The sequence below is a fragment of the Culex pipiens genome, chromosome 2 (assembly GCF_016801865.2).
Source record: "Culex pipiens pallens isolate TS chromosome 2, TS_CPP_V2, whole genome shotgun sequence".
In the NCBI taxonomy this organism is placed as follows: domain Eukaryota; kingdom Metazoa; phylum Arthropoda; class Insecta; order Diptera; family Culicidae; genus Culex; species Culex pipiens.
The window spans coordinates 169,098,382-169,121,610 of record NC_068938.1 but is presented as its reverse complement, the minus strand read 5'-3'; the positions used below and the strand labels follow the sequence as shown (position 1 = coordinate 169,121,610).

General features: G+C 36.8%; 1 protein-coding gene across 1 annotated transcript in view; it reads left to right on the top strand.

Annotated features, from left to right (window-relative positions):
* Positions 1-2,653: 2,653 nt before the first annotated feature.
* Positions 2,654-23,229, top strand: part of LOC120417243 (protein jim lovell) — a 47,681-nt gene continuing 27,105 nt past the window's right edge. The window contains exons 1-2 of the mRNA XM_039579203.2: positions 2,654-4,089; positions 19,031-20,742. Coding sequence (XP_039435137.1) covers positions 19,098-20,742 — 1,645 coding nt within the window. The 5' untranslated portion in view covers positions 2,654-4,089; positions 19,031-19,097. The remainder of the gene's footprint in view (positions 4,090-19,030; positions 20,743-23,229) is intronic.

Here is a 23,229-nt window from a genome sequence, read left to right as displayed (position 1 = left end):
AGCAACTGCGGGTGGGCACCTATGCTTATGCTTATGCTTATTTTCTGTTCTACAACTTTGTAGAACATTTTTACCCTTGAAAAATAACCCTGCAAAGTTAGAAAAAACACGAAATTTGAAAATGAAAAATGTTGTTCTAATTGAAAAAAATGACCCTTCTGGGTTAATGTAGATTCAAAAAAAAAAACATTAAATTTCTATTAAAATATATTCCAAAAATATTTACAGTTGAGTAACGGAAAATGTCAGAGTTTTAAAAAAAATTGTTGTGTTTTTTTCGATGCATAATACGTTTTTTCGGAATTCTTTGATAAGGAGTAAGCTAATATTCAACAAATGTGTTTGGGAGTTGATGTTTTGGTCAAATTTGCAGCTTGTGGAGTCGGATTGGGAATCAATAAATTTTAAGATGCCAGAATCGAAGTATTTAAAAAGATATCCAACATCACAGAACCTGATTTAAAATTTTTAGAAAATTTAAGATTAAATTTCTTTTGTTTTTCTATCAATCACACTAGTTTTTCAGTTCATTAATCATGTTTTGATCATAGAAAAAAATGAAATTTTATTTTCGAAGTTATGATTATTGGAAAAATAATGTTCTTTTGGAAAATATAGGATTTATATTGTATATGTCATACAAAATCCTAAAATTCTTTAAAGATTCAAAATCAGGTACACATTTGAAAATGACTCTGTTTGCTAAGCTTAAGCCTCTTTAAGTTTGAATTTTGTGAGAAATATGCAATTCCAAAATCCAGAATCCTTGGTGGAATATTTTGATTATTCAACAACTTCTAAAATCAGTGTTTTTGTCTTTTTTTAAATGTTAATGTTAATCTTGATTTGATTTCATAGAATTAAACATCTCGCAAAGGTTCACTATTTCATATTCAACTAATAGCGACCGAAGCATAACCAATAATTCTGCCCAACACACCAAGTCAATCTGAAGATCCCTTCTTCCCTTAAATTGCATGGAAAACGTCATCTAGGGTGAATCAGGACGCGTGTAGCGAATTGGAACAGCTGATTTAGCCTAGTTACTGTGCATCGTTTGTCAAAATTTCAAGCTTTCAAGTGCTTTGTCCTTATTCAGAGTGTCGTTCCGATTCACTCCAGTTGACGGTACGGTTTGTCCAGGCCAAAAAATCCTCTACGTGGTAAAAATAACGCGGCGCTTTAATTTTTTACAACATTTTTGAGTATTCTCGAATGTACGGTCATTAGAAAAGACTGATTTCGATGCATTTTTTTAACGACCAGGAATAAAATGGTCATGATTTGGGCAGAGAGAATGATGGGTAGATGCTTGTCAGGTGAATCATATCAGTTAAGATAGATTTCCGTTTGGTTTTCAGAATGTTTATAAAACATTTCCTTTCAGTTTAAGCATTCTGGAAATAATAAAAGGTGAAATTTCTCCATTTTGTTTCATTTTTGTCCCCCAACTAACGACACCCTTCTCGTGACACCGCGCGCTCACTCGTTCCTCTCCCTCCACCCATACACCACGCGATGCATCGTCCACGCTCTCACATCACCTCGCAAGCTAGCGAAAATAGCAAAAATAGACAAACACCCTCAAAGCTAGCGCCCAACAAAGCGAATAAAAGAAAGAAGCCACACAAAAGATCCCACCAATCGATCCACTCCCCGCTTTGCCGAACAAAAGCCGTCGCATATTGGCTCAATTTCGGTTCCCACACTCTCGGCTCACTCTCTCTTACCACTCCTCCACACACATGTGTCGTGTCATAGGTGCCTGCATCCAAGCAAGCCGTGCCAAACATGTACGAACACGCCTCATTCCAGCGCCGAGCAATCTCTTGTTGCCGTCGCCTACTACTCACATGTGTGAGAGGCTCACACGCGCGCTCACATATGAGCGAAAAAGAAGGTTGGACCCGATGTGTGACATGTGTGAGGTTAGGGGTCACCCTAACCTCGCAAAACGCCGCACTAGGGTAGCGCGCTAGTTATTTCGCTAATCCAGGCTTCACCCTCTCACCCTGCTCCGATCGCTTCCCTCTCACTCGCCAAACTGCTATCGCATTAGGAATCTTTTTAGGATGTTTCCCGTCCCGTTTCCTCCCCTCCCTGCTCGGAAATCCCTTTTTATGGATTTAATTATGCGCATGTGCTCGGGTTCCGGTCCCGTATGTCGGTCATATGTCGAGCGACGCTCGACGAACGGGGTGAGACGCTCCGAGCGCTCACTGTGTGAGCGTGAGCGAACACTGGAAGGTGAGTGGCGAGCGGCACTCAGTTTGAGCGAGCTTTCGAGCGATTTGAGAATTGTTTGCTTGTGTTGGTGCGAGTAACGGGGTAATGTTTTTGTTTTTTCCTCGTGTTTCCACGGCGTTCGCTGCAAGGGTGTTATGTATTGGCGGCGGCGTGAGCGTTTGCTCGCGAGAGTGAGCCGTTCATGTGAGCGTCGCGAGGGAGGAGGAGGAGGTGAGCGAACGAGTTTAGTGTTTTTGCAAGAGGAGCAGCGACCGCGCGTATGTATGTGAGCCTCTCGCTCGCGCTCGATGGATGTGTGTCGGGGTGCGCACACGGGTTGCTTGCGGGATACATATGATGATTGAGTGAGTGTATGTGCGCGCGGTAAGAGAGAGGGAGCGGCGAGTGAAGAGACACGGCAGAGGCGAACACAGCAGCAGGCCAAGGCTCGTCGTGCGATACAACGATTCAGTCGGTCTCAGGCAGTCACGGCGTAAACCTCTCTCTCTCAAAATGTGCGGTTCGATAGTTGACGTTTGGTTTATTTAGAGGATTTTTGGACACACACTTGCCCCCCCGGCTGTCAAAACAGAACGCCCGGTGCAGAAAAAAAGGTCGCTAGAACGAGGTCGGAGCTGTCAAAACAGGTGCAGCAGCGCAGTTGAAGCAGAGTGGCGCAGATGAGCAGTTGCGGCGCCCGGAGTAGATCGCGATCAAAACAAGCGGTGACGACGAACCCAGTTGGATGAGTTGTTGGAGGAGGAAGAGAAGAAAATTTTTAAATCTTTCGGCAAACACAGCAAAAAAGAAGAATTTTCGTTTCCACGCAAGTGTTTCGTTCCGGCTACAAAAAAGGAAAATTGTGCAATTTTGTGTTTACCTTTAAGTTCCACGAAAAAAAACCCCGAGTTACGACCTCTTCAAGAAAAGGTCCTACCGCGCTGAAATCCTGGGAATTCCAAATCTCACAACAAAAGGACACCCTCCCCTTCAGAGCAACCCAAGGACGGGGCGACAACAAAACGTCCTAAATCCGGGAATTTCCAGGGCCATGACCGTGCATCCTCACATGTGAACCGATGCATGATCTAATTTATTGTGGTCCTTAACGCGCCAAACAACATCGAAGGAGTTTCCCCCGTCAACAGCAAAAGTTCAAAGAAAAGGAGTCCCTTTTTTCTGGTAACGCTCTTTGATCCTGTACCTGCGGAGAGACCCTTAAAGGTTAAGGATTTGTTGTCGAGGAGGTCACACGGCAATGCAGTCGCAGCGCGGCGGAACCAGCAGGTTGGCCACGTTAAAGCCCACAGTCAGTCAGTGTTGCCAAAGCATGATTGATTAAAGTGCACCCTTAACGCCCGCTAAATGCCCAAGTTGGTGGAACCATTTCGGACCGTTCAAAATTTACGCTGAGGGCAAGTGATTTTCGGACAAGTGAAAAAAAGAAAATTGTTTTCGGAGCGAGAGAGAGTTAAGCGGAAAAGTGAGTTTGCAACTTTTGGATTGTACTCAAAAATAAATAATGTTGAAAAAGTGAAATCTTGAGTTGACGTAAAAAAGTGTTCTTGACGAAAACGAAAAAAAAAAAAGTTTGTAGAACAAAATTAACCCCATTAAAAAGAATACTCGCTGGATGTTTGTGTTGTTTTCTTGTGTTGACGTGAAATTTCGAGTAAAACAAAAAATATAACGTGATTTTGGAGATATTAAAACGATATTGTAAAGCAAACAAAAAAATAAACGTAGATATTTTCTGTGTTAGAGTGTGTAAAGTGCAAGTAGTAAAAAGCAACGAGTGAACGAGGAAGAAAAATTAACAAGGATTTTAAAAACGACTGCGGGTGCAGGAAGCACTAAATAAAGGTATGTCATACGAAGGATGTGGTGTCGATACAGTTGCTTTGAATAAGTGCTTTAAGAAAAATTGGGCAAAACAATTGGCGCTTGAAATCGCAGTTCAGTGGCGGGAGTTCAAAATCTGAAGTGTGAATCAATATTTTGCTCCAAATAAACTCAGTTTAGTTTTCGGCAAAATCAAATTTTGGGCTAAATTTTGCTTTTATGACCAGATTTTTTTTTGTTTTAACCGGAACTACAAAACAACTATGCCAAATAGGAAAAATGTCAAGTTTCCGAGTTTGGTATGATAGTCAATTTTGGCCGAACTTAAAATAAAACGATGAAGTTCTAAGACGAGTGTAATTTTTAAAAGGGCTAAATACAATCATGGACTCATAATTTTAACACTCTTTAACCGAAGCAATAAAAATAAATGTTATGAAGAACCAAATCTAGTTTTGTGCTAAAAAAGGACCTTCTATCAGCTAATGATTACAATCTCGTATTAGTGCCGATTGTTTGATAAACATAAGTTATTCAATTTATGATCGTTCCAACATTTTATTAAAAATGAAGTGAAACAAGACTCCACTGCCCATGTTCGAATAAATGTCCCAAATGCAAAAGCAGCAAGCTGTGAAAAACGTATTTAAAATTTGTCCCATACATAAGTCTACGTGTTAAGTTTTCACGAAAAAAAACTGGATTCACTCCTAATTTCTAGAACAAAGTACTGGATGTTATAGGCTCTTTTGAAAGAGCACACGATTTTGAACCAAACTGCATCAAAAACTCACAATCGATGAAAATGCATATGGGACATTTATGCGATCAGGGGCAGTCCGGTTCTTGAACAACTTCTGTTCAACTTAAATCAATGACTAAACTCCACAGATTAATTGCTATCTTTATATTTATCATCTACAACATACATGACTTTACTTTTTCATTAAAGATGCTTCCATAAGTCGTGGTGTTAAAATGGCGCTGCCTTCCCGTTTCACCTTAATTAGTTTGCATTTTATAAGAAGACCAAAATTTCAGACAATACTGTTTTGTGTTGTGGTAACGAGACAGTATTCTTAAAAACTAAAGTTTCTTTATGTATCTCATTTGTAATAATTTCACAATTATGAAGATTAAAACAATACCATTAACTGATTATATTCTCTGGAACTTTAATAAACTTGATTTTACACTTTATCATTAATTTATGCTTTAAACGCAAAAATGCTCAATGTTCCGATGTTTTTTATAGAGAAAAATGCGTTTTATTTTTTATTTAATCAATTGTTTAAAAAAATCAAAGTCTAACGATAGTTGGCATTTGCATTTGATCACATTTTTAATTTTCCGGAAAGGACGATTTTGGCTGAACCATATTCGTTTTTTTTTTGTGATTTGAATTTCCGAAGCTTTATGATAACTGGAGCAATTTGACTCGAATTACAAAAAAAATACTGAAAATTTACTTGTCTCGTAGAACAACTATGCTAATTTCTTTAAAAGTTTGCGATGATTTCTCTGATATTTTTAAAACTTCCAATTTTAATATCAGCATAAGTCATGATTTAGGAATAAAGGCGTCTTACATGGAAAATTTATTTTCTGAGATTCATATTTTTCAATCTTGTTTTGATTTTAACGGTGAAACAACTAAACACATGGAAATTTGACTTAAAATTCCATTCAAATTGTTTTTTTTTTAAATTGCCAAAAAAGTTGATTGAATCTCGATGCAATACATATTTTTTCAGCACTGTACGACTCGCGCTGAAATTTTTTTTTGCAACTTGTTGCATAATCTACTATTTTTCCAATTATCGATGAAAATTGACTTTAGGATAATTGATGATTTTAGGGAATATTAAATATAATAAAATTTGATTAGCAGCATCGATGCTTAAAGAAAAACTGAAACCAGTAAAAGTGCCTTGTCAAATACAAGAACAAAGTTTCCTGGAAAATTGCAATATTATTCAGGGTTTCACAATTGAAATCCAGAATAATAAATCACATAAACTAATTATCAAAAAAAGTTTTTGTGCCAAAGTAAAACATATTTTTGACTTTTTTTTTGCGTTTTTTCTAACAAAATATTTATTTTGCAGCGCATTATTCAGAAAAGAGAAAAACTAAAAAATCACAAAAGTAGTTCGTTGCGGTCTCGTATATAGTTAAATAATTTTAATAATTATAATTTTCAAATTTTCTTTAATTTTGTGCAAACAATTAAATAAGCTATTAAAAATAAAAATGGCTGAAAGGTCCGAAGATGCGAAATTTCAAATCAAAATGATAAATCTTCGTATAATTTTACAATTTTTCGCTCTTTACAGAAAAAGATGCCGAATATTTTAACAAGAATAAAGGAATTCTAAATTCAACTCCTTATTCGTTAAGAAAAGTTATGTGATTATTTTTGAAACTGAATTTTAAATTTACTTTGAAATGATTTACAGTATATTTAAATCTTCAAAAAAAAAAAACAGCAAATTTATCACTAACCTTAACATACAACAAAATAACCATATTTTGTGAAACATCATTTTGATAATAATCATTTTGTTTTTTAAAACATTCCAATTTATGCTTAAACATTTTAATATTATCAATTTTGATTTTTTTATGAAATCTTGGTTAAAGTTTTAACCAAATTATATTTTTTTCAAATTCATACTGAAACTAGAACAATAGAAAATACATTAAATTTCAGCGTTTGAACTAAAGTTTTAACAACTTTTGATTATTTTCATATTTTCCGTTCAATTATATGTTAAAATCAGGGCTGCGGAGTCGGATCATATTTCGAACGACTCCGACTCCGACTTCAGCTTTCTGAGTTAAGCCGACTCCGACTCCGACTCCAGCTCCGGCATTCAGCTCGAAATGACTCCGGCTCCGACTCCGACTCCAGCCTACCAACTGTAGCCAACTCCGACTCCGACTCCAGCTTTAAACAAATTATTGACTCTGGCTCCGACTCCGACTCCGAAACCTGCTCAGTATTAAGAATACCTAATAATTGTATTCATAACATCACTCACATGTTCAGTTCACACTTGCGGGAATACCGTAAACCGGGTTCATTGTCAAGTTGAATTTTTGTTTTGCAAAATGATAAATACGAATTTAATAGAAACAGAATGATATAGAATCAAAGCTTGGTAGATTATTGCAAGAAGTAGTTTTCAACAAGTTTTTAAATGTTTCGAAAGTTTTCCAAGAATTATGAATACATTGATATATTTCAAATACTCTAGTTTTCAAGTACACATAGTTTCGAGAAGGAATCTCGTAATCGAGAACGCCAAGGCAATGCTGTAGAGCGAACAATTTATTAGTTTTTTAGGTATTTTCCTAAGAAATTTTAAGAGTATTAACATTACCCATCTATTTTCATGGAAAAACCTTTTAAAATCGAAAAAATTAGAATGATATTATAGTTGAAAACTTGTTGGTGGAGTTATACTGTCAATTTTACAAATCTTTTAAAAACGTTGTAATTTTTGTCACGTACTGACAGTGAACCTTTATTTTTCCGATTTAAAAAAAAAGGATTATTTTGATTATAATTTTTTCAATGATTTTTTTAATGTATCTCATATCTATTTTACTTTGAAAAAAAAAATGATCTAAGATTTTGATAAAATATGGTCAAATTTGAATTGATAAAGTACATAAATAAATGCAAAAAAGGCAGCAAAGAATCAATTGAATAGATTTCAAAAATTTGACTACAAAACAACAATTGTCTAATATTTTTTGAGTTATGACACTACAAATATGGGTAAGAGAGTATTAACAGGTTATAATTTGGTGACACACAAACACAATAAGAGCAATCCAATCAAAATAAAAATGCTTCAAAAACATAATGGCATCTGATAAATATCTTAAACCAAAATATAAATCAAATGAAAAAATGTCAACGCAGTGCAAGATATTCGTAAATAAAACAATTTAAAATATATAAATGTTTTGGGAATTAACCTGCATTATAACAAATAGTGAACAATAAATAAGTTCAATAATTGTGTTAAATTTTGAATAACTCCGACTCCGGCTCCGACTCCGGGTTTATCAGAAATGTTCGACTCCGGCTCCGACTCCGACTCCAGCTCATAAAATTTAGCCGACGCCGACTCCGAATCCGACTCCAGTTATTCGAGTTTCAGCGACTCTGACTCCAGGTTCCCAAAAAGACCCGACTCCGGCTCCGACTCCGACTCCGACTCCACAGCCCTGGTTAAAATTAAATTATACAATCGATTCTCTGATTGTCGATCTTTGCTATCCCAATATTGCTTCATCGATCAACCATGCCCATCTTGTCTCAATATTCTTTCTAGCTCGATGATTCCCTCCCTCAACGGTTCCCTAAGCTTTCAATTACATTTTCCAATCGATCAATCGAGTCTTCAGTTCAGATAGTTCCATAAAAAATACTTCTCTCCCTCGAATGATCGTTTATTATTATCACTCTTGATAAAAAAAACTATTTGCTCAATCGAGGACCTGTTCTGACCACCGAAAATGCACCCCAAATAAAAACCATCTCAATGACAAACCGTTAAAATCGGTCTTCTTTCCCTCTAGTCATCGTTCACTACCCAGGGGTCACCCAATTAAACACTTGCAGTTGAACCGTACTTATTAGAAACAATTTTATTCGCCCCGAAATGCCCTCGGGGGCTTGCATTAACTCGTAATCGCCTTTTCACACGCAATCATCCGTAAGGGGAGGAAACAAATCTGACCAAAGGGGATGGTTAATAGTGACCAGTGGTCAGAACTTTCGGTCGTAAATATCTGCTCGAGGACGATTGAAGAGGGACTTTACAAGTGCACACCACTTGATAGTTTTTTTTTTCTCTCCCCTCGTCAAACTGACCAGTTCGGCTGCTGACCGTTCAGGCGAACGATACCTGGAACAAGTGCGGTAAAGGTAAACCTCAAACTCCGTAACTAGCGTGGAGTTCCCTACTTTTGATTTATGGCATTTAGTCAGTTCGGTTGGTCAAAACCGGCCACCATGTGGAGGGAATCGGAAGGGGTTTAAATTTTTCACACCAGATTTCATCGGCAAGGGGCTATTTTCGGTCATGTTTTCCGTAGTTTTTAGTTTGATGAAATGGGAGAGAAGGGGCAAAACATATGATTTGTTCTCGAATAATAAGGAGATTAGGGAGAAAGACAGAAGGGGGGTTTTCTTTGCAGGCTGGTCATCATCGGCGGCGGTAGAAGCAGTAGTCTCGGAGGAAGGGTTAGCAAATTAATTAACATAATTTATGCCGTGACATGATTTCGGTGGGAAAATACCACCTTGCTGCCTTTTACGGCCTCTGTCTGATGGTTGGAGGTTTTCTGAAGAAGTTTTTTTTTTCGGGTGAAAGGTGGTTGTGTGAGCTTGGAGGAATTTTACTTTTTGGAGGAAAATTTCATGCATACTTTGGTGAAGGTGGATGTGAGGTGGAATTTTAATAAATTTAGGTTACCACCAGTTATGACAGGGGAATTAATTGCTTTGCAATGTTTGAGTTTGAGTTTGGATGTTGGAATATGTTTGAGGAACATGTGTTTAAAAGTGATTAAATGTTTTCACAGAATAAATTATGGAGCAAACTCCTTGAAGTTTAAGTTAAAAATTGTCATCATAAATAAAAAATTAGATTTAAAACCTTTTCAAGTAAAAGTTGAACTGTTTTCATCCCGAAATTCGTATATTTTTTCAAAATTAAATTCAATTCTCCCGGAAAATCCATAAATTCATTACAAAATGCATCTCCGCTTGCTGAATCCTGACAAAAGGCATAAACACGGTTCCATTTAATTTCCCAACCTGCTCGCTTGCTCACTTTGGAGGTGCCACATTTCATTTCCATTTTTTCCGACGTCGTCGTCGGTTGACACCTTTTTTTCCTTTCGTGAAATTTTCCTTCAACATTTTTTTTCCCTCTTCTCTTCCAGTTGACGTTCAAATTAGGAATGCACATGTAATTAAATAAAATAACAAATTCGCACATGCATGCAAAATGTGCTCCCATTTCCACAGCAGAGGGTGGAAATGGGGGAAAAACCTTTTCCGCTTTTCTTTTGCGTTTCCTGTCAGCGTCGTCGGTGGCGTCACCTTCTCAAGGGAAAACCTGCCTGGCTGCCTTCCACATGAGAGCACGAAAAGAGAGAGCAGTCGTCGTCGCAGAGGTTTCGGAAAACGAAATACAAACGACACTCGTTGTAATTATTTTCCGCTACACTTCCTGGGCGCCCACAGTGCTGCCAGCCTTCTGGATGTGGGAGGAGGAGGTGTCGAGGTCGAAGCAAGTGAAAAAATACGATTTTTGCAAAACTCATGCCACTCTTGTCAAGTGTTTGCAAGTGTGCCGGGAAAACACATGTTGGCACATTTGCTTAAGAAAAAAAAGATTTAGGGTTGCTCGAAAAATCAAAAAATGTTTAAAATATAATTTTAACAGTTTAAACTCTATTTTGAATAAAATTAATTTTGAAATTTTTAAAGCAACATCCCATGTGCTTAAACCTTATATTTCGCAAAAATAGCTTTTATTTATTTTGAAATCAGAAATGAATGCGGCCAGCCCTACTGCACTGAGTTCACCGCAGAGTGGATTATGTAAACGTATTTCACAGAATCTACAGGAAATAAGGAATGCGTGGACATACCGTACCAAATGAGCATCCCTTACATCATACGAATACCCTTTCTCACCACAAGCGTTCAAGCCGCAGTCAGCTCTGCTCGGAAAATGTCATCCTTGGAAGGTTTTCCTCGGGGTTTTCCTCCTGTGGCAGCACACACCAAACCACCCGCCACCCCCCACACTCACGGAGCTACAAACATAACGAGGGGTGACACATATTAACACATCATAAGGAATATGTTATGCGCGTCCTTTCCACCTCAACTTTCCAAACCCCCGATTACGTCTTGCCCCGCGTTCTGTGTTCAACTCGCTGAATTGAAACGGGTTCCACCTCTCTCAAATGTGGCTTGGCGATACTTGGTTGCACTTGTTTCGATCCGCAGTCCTGGTCCAGGGCTTTGGGGACATTTCAACGGTGTGTTCGCACCGTTACAAACGCTGCTGTGACGGTGTGGGCTAGGATTTTGCCCTTTTTAGTCCCAATTGCGCTACCGGTTGGCAGGTTAAACGGATCGGCGATATGCAAAATAGACCAGGTTAAGTGGTGAAGTGAGTGAGTGGAGGAGTTTTTTTTTACGGTGACACTAAACTGGCACTTTAGGGGCAGTTTGTACGTCTTGTTGAATTTTTCGTTTAATTTTTAAATTTAAGGCATGACAATTTAGTCCTTTTGAAACCATGTCAAGAGATGTTGCCTACTTAATGCTTGAGGGTGGGCAACACTCTTCTCATAAATTACCTGGGCAATCTGGGGACGGTGACCTTTGCAGCCAAGAGGCAGAGTAGTGCAATTAGGCAAATTAGGAGGAAGCATAAGTGTGACGGCATATGCAGGATCACGTTTGGCCACATTTAAATGGAAGTTAGAACTGGTTGTACTCAATTTCGCTGACATTTTTCGGGTTTGTTTCTAAAAGTGGGATTTTCCGAATTTCGGGATTTTTTTATATTTTTTCCCGGTTTTCCCGAAATTGAAAATAAAATTGAGGTTTTGCAGCACGACTGTTTTTCAAATGTAGGTGGCGCCACTAATGACGTTACTTGCCAAAATTCGTGTGCCTTTCGCCGGGTTGAAGTACAATAACTCGATAATTACTCGTGATAAACTGCATCAATCTAAATAAAACTGGTTGCAAAAGAAGAGAATTTTTTTGCTTAAAATAGTAGACATCAAAAATTGTGAACTTTTTCTTTTAAACACATGTTTTGAAACACAAAAAAAAATAGTTTCCCCATGTATATCAATGGAATAAACAGATATATAGATCAAAACATATATGAGCAATTCCAGCCCAAAACCTGAATTTTGTAGGTACTTTTTTCTCGACCTTCTCCGATTTCAATGAAACTTTGTAGACATGTTATCCTACGCTTATATAAGCCATTTTTGTGTATATGTAGCCAGTTATACTTGATAATGATATTTGAAAAGGGCGTAAGTGTTTTAAATATTTTTGTATTTCGTAATTAAAAAATTGCTGTATCTCGAAGCCGTTGCATCGTATCAAAATGTGGTCAGAGATAAACTTGTAGGAAATTTGACGGGCTTTTTGAGAAAAATACACTGATAGAAAAAAACACGACACTTTTATGAGTTTTTTTGATTTTTATGTTCAAAATAAATTTGAAGGTGAGCCCACGATTTTTTTTTTCATTCAAAATGTTTGTGAAAATAGCCTTAAATGTTACAAAAAGACTCACGAAAAATACAGGATGGAGCAACTCACCTAAAAAAATACAAAAATCATTTACTGAAACTGTATTTTTCAAAATTGCTCTAAACGTCAAAATTTTCAAAAACCGAATACGGGAATCGATTCTTCAGACAATTTTACATAAACATGGTTACATGGTCCTAAGTCCAATCCTTGTGAAGTTACAGCGGTTTTAAAAATAAAATTGGTGAAAAAATAGGTTTTTTGATGGTTTTTGGCAATTTTTATAAGACGGATTTAATTTTTAAGTCTCGAAAATATTTTTTATCGAAAAGCTCGTCCAATTTCCCATAAGTTTGTCTTTGACCACATTTCAATTGGATGTATGGGCTTACAGATACAAGCTAATTACATTGCTCATAACTGAAAACATTTTTTTTCAGTGTAGTATGGTAACCTGGATAGTAAATTAGCTTATATATGTAAGCCCAATTGAAATTGTTGTCAAAGACAAACTTATGGCAAATTGGACGAGCTTTTCGGTAAAAATATTTTTGAGACTGAAAAATCAAGTCTGTTTTTTAGAAATTGCCAAAAACCATCATAAAACCTATTTTTTCACCAATTTTTATTTTTAAAACCGCTGTAACTATACAAGGATTGGACTTAGGGCCATGGTCGATATGGAGACTTTTATGTAAAATTGTCTGAAAAATCGATTCCTGTATTCCGATTTTGAAAATTTTGACGTGTAGGGCAATTTTCAAAAAAACAGTTTCAGTAAATGATTTTCGTATTTTTTTAGGTGAATTGCTCCATCCTGCATTTTTCGTGAGTCTTTTTGTACCATCTCAGGCTATTATCACAAAAATTTTGAACGAAAAAAAATCGTGGGCTCACCTTCAAATTTGAATTTTTAAACTTAAAAATCAAAAAATCTCATAAAAGTGGAGTGTTTTTTTCTTTCAGTGTATTTTTTTCGGAAAGCCCGTCGAATTTCCTACAAGTTTGTCTCTGACCACTTTTTGATACGATGCAACGGCTTCGAGATACAGCAATTTTTAAATTACGAAATACAAAAATATTTAAAACACATACGCCCTTCTCAAATGTCATTATCGAGTGTAACTGGCTCCATATACACAAAAATGGCTTATATAAGCTTAGGATAACATGTCTACAAAGTTTTATTGAAATCGGAGAGGGTTGGGTACAACCGATTCCCTATTTGACATAAATTGCTCATATGTATTCATAAATTCAATCATTTTTATTGATTTTTGACAGACTTTATTGCCACATAGTCCAAATTACTATCATGTTCTATATTTACAGTTTTCTCATAGAAAAATTGAACAAATATCAGAAAGTTGTACGCCAATATGTTGAAAATAATTTTTCTTATCCGAATCCGGCATAAAGATCATAAAAATATTGGCTTTGAAGGTAAAAACACATTTTTTCAAAAAGTAATATGTTTACGCTACTTATTCATAAGTGGCGACATGTGTCTTTTAGCTTTGTTGCAAAACTTCTATAATAAATATTTTGGTCAAGTTATTCCAAATTCCATGTGAAAATAGTGGAACAGTTTAATACTTAGTATTCGTTGCAATTTTAAAGCAATACAAATTGTATTCGGCCTATATCAGAAATTTTTTTTTATAAAAAAAATATTGTTTTTTTTTTGTATTGATGCACAAATTCCTTAAATATTATCCATGTAGTTTTATATATTTTCAGAACAAAGTGTATTCTATTTGTTTTTGAATTTTTTATAGCTCGAATTTTTCTCATATTATTTTATCATTATCAGAGCTATTGGGCAGCGTTGAAGCCATATTTTTGCAAAAGGTTTTGATATTTTTGATGATATCGGTTGAAACAAGCAAAATACTTCATTTTCCCTAACACCCATTCCAAACCTCCCAAAAATATTCCGTTCACTTTTAAAAGTCGCATGGGTTCCCTGCACTTTTGCCACTAGTGAACAACAAAAACATCCCCTCCCAAATCCCCACGGAACTGTATGGGCGTAGCCTTGGAGCACAGTGTGGAAATTTACGTTCTTAGATATTTTTGGATGTACCGGGCAGCAATCAAATTGTCTAAAAATAATGAATTGACCATTGTGGCACCCCCTACAGCGTGGTGCAGACCCGTTATGCTATGCTATGCTATGCTATCGGTTGAAACAAGCACAATACAACAAAATAATTACACTGTTACAATTGAATGCTGTGAAAACTCCCTCCCTGTCTATTATCTAAATGGAGATAAAAATCATTTTAAAAATACGTATTACAGTCCTGACTCGATTATCGAAATTTCGATTATCCGAAGGTTTACTGAAAAAAGCATTTCTTCGATAGGGTTTCATAGCCACTTTGGCCACCATCTTGGATTTAAAAATCATATGAGAGTAGTTTATGGGTCATACCTAGTGTTCGAACTCACTAGAAACCGTTTTCTTTGCTCATCTAAAAATGTGTTGATGTGCTCTGGTCTAATGGAAAAAGTAAATATACTGAATAAACAAAATAAATTTATTGATTCGACACTGTGATTGATTTAAAATCCAAAGAACAACAAAGTACATAAGAAACTAAAATGTTGGAAATATTTAAGCTATCAAACCATAGTGTCCCTGTTCCGATTGTATTTAAGATTATCACCAGTTTGTGATGACTAAATACAGTCGACTCTCTGGCTGTCGATCTTCTCGGTATCAATATTGCTCAATCCGTCAATATTTAAAAAAAATTATTTCAATTGCAATTTTAGTTGTGTTCTGTTTTAACCAATTTTGTTTCCATTTTTGATTCTTTAAATTTGGTCGTTATGTTGCGTTATGTAACGACAAATATTTAAAATACCTTTTAAACGATAGTAAATGATAGTAAAAAAATCGAATATCTGCAAACACTGCCTTAAGTGTTGAGTACTCAGCTTAATGTGGATAACATTTCAAAGCCATTAATAATGTCATTTGAAATGACTGCTGAAGGTATTGTTATGTATATCATTTATTGGGAGAGTATTTAAAAAAACAACTGGTTGTAAGGTGATCTGGCAACACTGCCATGAAATATAGTAACTTAATCTAAATTCGAGGAAATTTTCTAAAAGACGACTACTGCTAATTTTATTTTTTTTAAACTTTCTGGAAAAGCATAGTTGTAGGTAAATCATTGGATTAATATGAGAATTGACGAACTGGCAACATTTTCAATGAGATTTTAAGACTGTAGAGGATTTAATAGAACTTTAAAGACCAGATTTGTAAATAAATCTTATGAAAAGTTTTTGAGTCAATACGCATTTTTTCAAAAATCGAATATTGGTCGCAAACATTTTTCAACTTCATTTTTCGATGTAAAATCGAATTTGCAATCAAAAAGTACTTCAGTGAATTTTTGATAAAGTGCACCGTTTTCAAGTTATAACCATTTATAGGTAACTTTTTTGAAAATAGTAGCACTTTTTCATTTTTTTAAATTAGTGCTCATGTTTGTCCACCTTTGAAAAATATATTTTTGAAAAGCTGAAAAGCTTTCTGGAAATTTCTGAAAAGTTGGCATTTTATTTCCTCTAAAACATATCGAAAAATTAAAAAAAAATAAAAATAGTTTTTTTTGCAAATCAAGTTTTAGTGACAAAAAGTTAAATTAAAAATCACCATTTTTTTTACCGTGTATCATTTTTTTTCAGTGTAGTCCACTGCCTGCAACTTTGCCGAAGACACCAAATCGATCAAAAAATTCCTTCAAAAGAAACAGATTTTTGAATTTTCACATATCATTTTTGTATGGACAGCTGCCAAATTTGTATGGAAAATTATATGGACAAACTAATGATGCAAAATGGTTTCTTTGGGCATACCGAAGGCACCAAAAAAGTTTCAGCCGGATTAAAAAATACAAAAATTAAAATTAAAGAAAAAATACCGATTCCGTAGAGAACTGCTCAGCCTTTCCGCTTGTAATCAATCATTCTACGAAAATAAAAAGCATCATAATTCAATTGATAGTTATCCTAATTCTCGATAGTTAATATGATAAGCATAGTAAATACACTCTTAAATAAAAATGGCTGCATTCAAATATCGAGTTCTTGCTGATACATTGGTGTTTTTATCTAAATAAAATATGTCGCAGATCGATTCCGAATTTTTGACATTATTCACGGAAATTTGTTTTATCAGATTTTAAAACTAATCTCATTTAGTATTTTGAAAGGCCTTATTCAACGCACATTTTAGGTCAAAAATTCAAAAACAATCGGCAAATATTTATTTTTCCGATATATTTCAATCAGTTTTTAGGTTATCTCAAAAATACACCGAAAAAAATCTCATTTTTTATGTTATTTCCTGAGTACTATTTTTCTACAAGGGCTCAAATTGCTGTTAAATTTAACATATTTACGCTAGTGGCCAGGTTACCAGATAAATCTGGGAATTCCAGATTTTTTAAATGTCAACCAGAATAAAGATTAATCACTATCTGTACCAGATTTTGACCGATTTTGAAAGATTTTACATTTGCTACCAATTTCGAACATCTTTTTGATTCAAATGAACGAGATTGATTGAACTTAAAAAAAATGAAACTATATACTAAACTGTCAAAAATCAATTCAACCATCAGAACTTTACAAGCTATCGCATCAATTCACTTTCTCTCTTCCCTTTTCCATTCATAATTGTTAGAATTTCGTATCACAGATTTTCCAACTCATTTCGTTATTTGGCTAGATCTTTTCTATTTTGACGAATTTAAAAAAGTGGTTTAAGAGATTTTTAAAAATCATCAAAAAAAATCTACAAGGTATTTGGAAGAATATGTTCTCATTTATTTGTTATTTCCGCACAAATTTACTTAAAATTCAAACTTAAACTTTAGTTCAAGTCTACAAAAATGTCGAATCTCACATGAATTCAGTCACAAGCAGAATCCTTAAAAAATAAAAACCTGCCAAGATTTATTATAATTCCCAGCCATTGTGCCAACTGGAAAATCTCGAAAAAATAAAAGCTCAGCTACAACCCAAACCGCCCAACGGCTCGCCACAAAAAAAAAACCTGGAATGCAAAGCGTAAAAAATCTTCTCGCGAAATAAAATCGACTTTTCCAGCTTGCAGCAGCAGCTTCCCCTTCAAGGTCTGTCTGCTTTCCTCCAAGGTAGTGGCGAAATCAACAACACAAAAACGAAAAAAAAAGAAAAGATTCCACGCGAGAGAAATGATGTTTGCTGTGTGCAATACTTCAATTTGAATAGTGTGTATGTTTTGGTACCTGGGTTGGAAACTCTGGCCCAAGAAGAAGATGCACCTCGCCCAGAAGAGGCAGAGTTTTTCACGGGTTTTTGTCGGTGTGTGCGCCTTCTTTTCGAATCGCGACTCGACCCAAAGAAAAATATTTCGCCTTTTTAAAGTGTGTTTTCGCTTTTTCTTCTCAAAAAAAAAAAGAAAAAATGAAAAGTCTGGCAGTAATTTAAAGGGAAGGCGTGAGAACCTCTTGAAGCAAATTTCTTCAAATAGCCTCGAAACTTAAAGGTCCACGTGGCCGAATGAAAAGGAGGCTGCAAGAAGGGAGGGGGTGAGGTCAAGGAGGTCCTTTTCTTCTTCGTTTTCTTCAGTCCGGTCAGGGTGAGGAAAATTCCAACAAGAGGACAAAGTTTAAAGTACGTGCAGTTAAACTTGGGCAATTTTTCGTCTTCTTTTTCTTTTTTTACTTTTGTTGTCTGGGGAGGGTGGTGAGAAGAAAAAAAAGCATCCTGAAGCCATGCGTCTCCACGGTTTTATCCTTGGGAGAGAGCAAACTTTCACTTGGGTGACAAAAAGAGGGGTGGTTTGTTAGTCGATGGAGCGTTGTTTAATGTTTGGAGATTGGTTGAATGGGGTAGTTTCTTTTTAACATTTTTTTTTTGCTCTGAATAGATGCCCTTTGGCTTGTGTGAACGCCAACTTTACTGTGATCTTTGTTGGGAAATTGATGGTGATTACAGATGTGATGCAACATTCTTTTGATTTTTTCGTGGAAAATCCTCGGAAATGGTAGAGTTCCAAATTGAAAATCCAAACCATAAACTACAAAATTAGCATCAAAACGAATCAAATTGGATAATGGTCCTCTAAACCGTGAAAAAAACGCAAAACAACAGCCCACGATTTAATAGCTCAATTTTTCAATTTGTTGCTTCGCGGTAATTTGCCTACACGAACTCCATTTAGTGGCACGCTTCACGATTGCTACCTCGGTAGTCTGAGACTAGTCGGACCAACACACGTGGTGGTGGTGTCGACCTCCCACTAAGCCAACGTCATGAACGGAAGGATCAAGAAAAAATATTCAATTTACTACCCCCCAACAACCTGAAGGGAGTTTTTCGCCGTGAAAAACTGCTGCAAAGTGGGAGAAGTGACAGTGAATTTCAATTTTCCTTTTGGCCTCGCGACCCTCCAACTCTCAAAAAGAATAAAAATAAGTTTTCGCTTTAAGGATTCGCCTTTTTGGCGTTCCTCCCACCGCGGAACGTGGTCAAGGGAAAACTTTAAGAACGTTTATTTTGATTTAAGAGGAAGATGTGTTGAGTTTTGTCGACTTTATAAACTAATCGAATTATTTCTCTACTTCTTTCCAGGTTCACCCCCATCACCACCAACATCGCTCACATGCGCTGAAGACTTCTCCCCCGTGAGGCAAGAGGCATGCGCGAAAAGTTCGAAATCATGACCGACCAGGAGCATTACAGCCTTCGGTGGAACAACCACCAGAACCACATCCTGCGCGCGTTCGACACCCTGCTCCAGACGAAAACCCTCGTCGACGTCACGCTGGTGTGCGCCGAAACGAGCATCCGGGCCCACAAGGTGGTCCTGTCGGCGTGTTCGCCCTTTTTCCAGCGGGTGTTCTCCGAGACGCCCTGCAAGCATCCTGTGATAGTGCTGAAGGACTTCCGGGGATGGGTCGTGCAGGCGATCGTGGACTTTATGTACCGCGGGGAGATCAGCGTGCCGCAGGAGCGCCTCTCGGTGCTGATTCAGGCCGGCGAGTCGCTACAGGTGCGCGGCTTGGTGGATCACCCGGTCGCGGGGAACACCCCGACTCCGGCGCAATCACCGGAAGACTTCAGCCTGCTGGACTCGTCGCTGATATCGCCGACTTCGCCAGCTCTGTCGTCGCCAAATTTTAGCCACCATCAGCACCGGAATCAGAACTCGACCGCCACCGGGCTGTTGAGCTCGAGCACGCCCAAGCTGCTACTTCCACCCCAGGTGTTTGCTGACCCGACGCTGAACCTGCCCAACCCGGATATTTGCACGTCACCGATGCCGAGACGCAAGCAGGCCCGCCCGCGGAGACGATCGGGAGATTGTGGCCCTCAGGACCTAAGCAGCAAACCGACCTCGCCGGTACCCCCGATGCAGGACAAGGAGGAGGAAGATGACAACGAAATGGACCGCGATGAGGAGGAGGAAGACGAAGACGACGACATCAAAGAGATCCTCCGGAGGAGTGAATCCGACGAAAAGCCAGAGGAAAAGACCCCCAGCAAAGCGAGCGAACACAACGAAAAGGACAAAAACAACTCGACGGCCTCAACGGCAACCCTGGAAGGCCCGGAGAACCTCTGCCTCAAGAAATCCTCCTCCACCAGCAGTCCCGGCAGCAGCAGCAGTCCCGGCAACAACTCCGCCAGCAAAGACGCCTCCCCCGCCAGCCTCAAAGAAGACTCGCCCCAGTCCCAAATCGGTCGCCTCTCCCTCAAGGACATCCGCCACCTGAACCGAGTCCCGCTCGTCCGCTCCATGAGTTCCCTCTCCCCACCCCCCTCCTTCCACCTCAACAACAACCCACCACCCCCTCACCTCAGCCACCTCCCCCCGGAAAAGCGCGTCAAACTCGAAGACGATGACCGCCTCACCGCCGACGACGAACCCGGCCACCATTTTTTAGACCACATGGACCTGGCCCTAGCCTCCCACCAGCACCCGCTCGCCCACCTGTCCCACCACGTCCGCAACTCGTCCCCACACTCCCTCCGACCCCCGGGCCTCACTCCGGACCACCCCGGTGAAGCCAACAACAACAGCAAGCAGCAGCGCGGTGGTGACGGAGGACACCCGAACAACGGCCGAGGGAGCGACAGCGGACCACTCGAGGAGCGGAATCTCCGCAAGGAGCGACACCAGCACGGTGGGCCGAAGGATTTTCTGCACAGCCCGACGTTGAACTTTCCGCCGTTTTTTAACCAGTCCGATGGTGGGCCGCACCCAAGGCCACCCCACTCGCCGCTGTCCTCCTTCTCGCACATGTCGTCCGTGTCGTCGCTGACGCTGACGCCGCCGCACAGTGAGTATTGAATTTTTTTGCTTTTTCTTTAAAACATATTGATTTCTTAAATATCTTCAAGCCAAAAAAAATTATAAAAATATTTAAAAAATAAATAAAAATCATTAAAATTTGTTAAATTTGAATTACAAGCTTCACAATATAAAAATAAAATATCCAAAATACTAAAATACTAAAATAAATACAAAAATACATTAATAATAAAATACTAAAATACTAAAATACTTAAGTACTAAAATACTAAAAAACTAAAATACTAAAATACTAAATAACTAAAATACTAAAATACTAAAATACTAAAATACTAAAACACTAAAATACTAAAATACTAAAATACTAAAATACTAAAATACTTAAATACTAAGCATTTGGTTTTGCGCTTCTGTACATTTAGTGCGTCCATCCCGGGAATTCCCGGGGCAAAATTCCCGGGATTTTCCCAAAACGGGGAATTGCCGAATCCCGGGATTTTTAATAATTTGTCCCGGGAATTCCCAAAATTGAAAAAATAATAAATTTTATTTTGCAATTAAGATTTGGTTGTGAAAATAAATGACAAGTGTAATATTTCGTAAAGAACAATTTTTAATTATTGAAATTTTTATTCGGTTTTTATCTTGGTTTTTAAAGGTCCTATGAACTAAATTTAAAAAAATGTTTTTTGGTTGTTTTCAAAAAAATTTGTAAATGTGACCTTTAAAAAAACTCTAGACATCAATTAATAAATTTGGCTTATCAGGGAATATAGCTAAAATTTTAGTTTACAGGTCTACAAAATGCCTAGTGCTTTAAATTTTATCAATTTATTTTACATTTTTAAAAGACTGGGTATTATATTTACGTATATTTATGATTTTGAATTTGTTAAAAAATATGTCATATTAAATTATTTTTCATCAATCAATAGAACCTTGGTCAAATCAAGACAATTATAATGAATCTTGACAGCTATTTAAGCCATTTTTAGCATATTGTTTTGAACGACTTCGGTTAAAACAGGAACAGAACAAAACAATTAATATACCAATTTTAAAATTTATTGCTTTAAAATCTCCTGTACCTATTCAGACTGTAGTCCCGATTTTCCCAGTAGACCATATTATGTTTATGTTTTATATGATACATCAAATTCAAAAATTATTTAAAATTTTACATTGACTGATATTATTTTATTTTTTTCGCTTCTTGTTTTTTGACATTTTTAAAGAAATTTTTCAAGTTTTTCTAGTCAGTTAAAAATATTTGCATAATAAGTCTATTTATCCAGCTTTTTAAGCAAAAATGGCGTTCGAATGGCGAACGCTCGAAATGTCAAAATCACGCAGCGGTACCAACATTACGAAAAAAGTGTGCCATGGTATGACAGCCGCATTTTTTTCTCATGTTGGTGCTACTGCGCGATTTTGACATTTCGGACGATCAACATTCGAACGCCATCTTCGCTTAAAAACCTGGATAAAATATTTATTAAAAATACTGATTAAAATTACCTCATTGGATACAAAATTGTAGTTCAGAACAAAAAAGATCAATTTTTAATTTATTTTAAGTTATTTAAAAACTGTCGTTCTAGTTTGGGTTGAAATGTAGATTATCATTAAATAATATTATTGAGCTAATTCTATTAAAGTGAGCTTTTATAAAATAACAAATATAATGAAAACATAGATTTTATAACTGTTTCAAAAATTTCCCGGGATCCCGGGAATTCCCGGGATTCCAAAAATATTTTTCTCGTTTCCCAGGAAATTCAAAACCCGGGAAAATTGGACGCCTTATGTACATTGAAATTTCATTAAAAAAAATCAAAATGTGTTTAATCCATCCCAAACATGCTAAATATTATTATCAATGTAGAAAAATACGTTTTTCATAGTTTTCAGTTTCAAAATCATAAAAAATTTTAAGTTAAAAAAAAAATAAATTTCGCCCCCTGATTTTTTGGACCGATTTTGAAAGGGGGCGCCTAAAATTTGAAAAAAAAAACAGATTTCAGTCTCTTGAATCAAATTCATTGAAAATTATTAATAGTTGATTACTTCTATTTCCATAAAAAATTTGAAGTTTTGAGATTATTTTTGGCTTATTTTTCGGGATGATTTTTAAGAAAAAAATTCCAGGGACGTAATTTTGAATTATTTAAAAAAAAATAAGTTTTTTTCGAGAATTATCAAGAACGTTAAAAATAGTTTGAATATTATTTTGGTTTGTTTAGTTTATGGTTGAACAAGTTTGGTAGACTGCTAGATGATTTCTTTAGATAAAAACTCCTTGATAGTGAAGGAACTATTACACTACGTCAAACAAGCTCGCACTTTTTGAAAGTTTGCCTGCTTTGTTTGTTTGCCTTGATTTGTTTGTAGGGGAATAGCATTTAATTCCAGCGTGCCTCTTATGTTGTCATATCAGCACTTTGACTTTCAATTACAGCTCATTTAAAGCATTTTCAATTTAAATCGAGTGATAAATAGCTCAATAAGAAGTGAA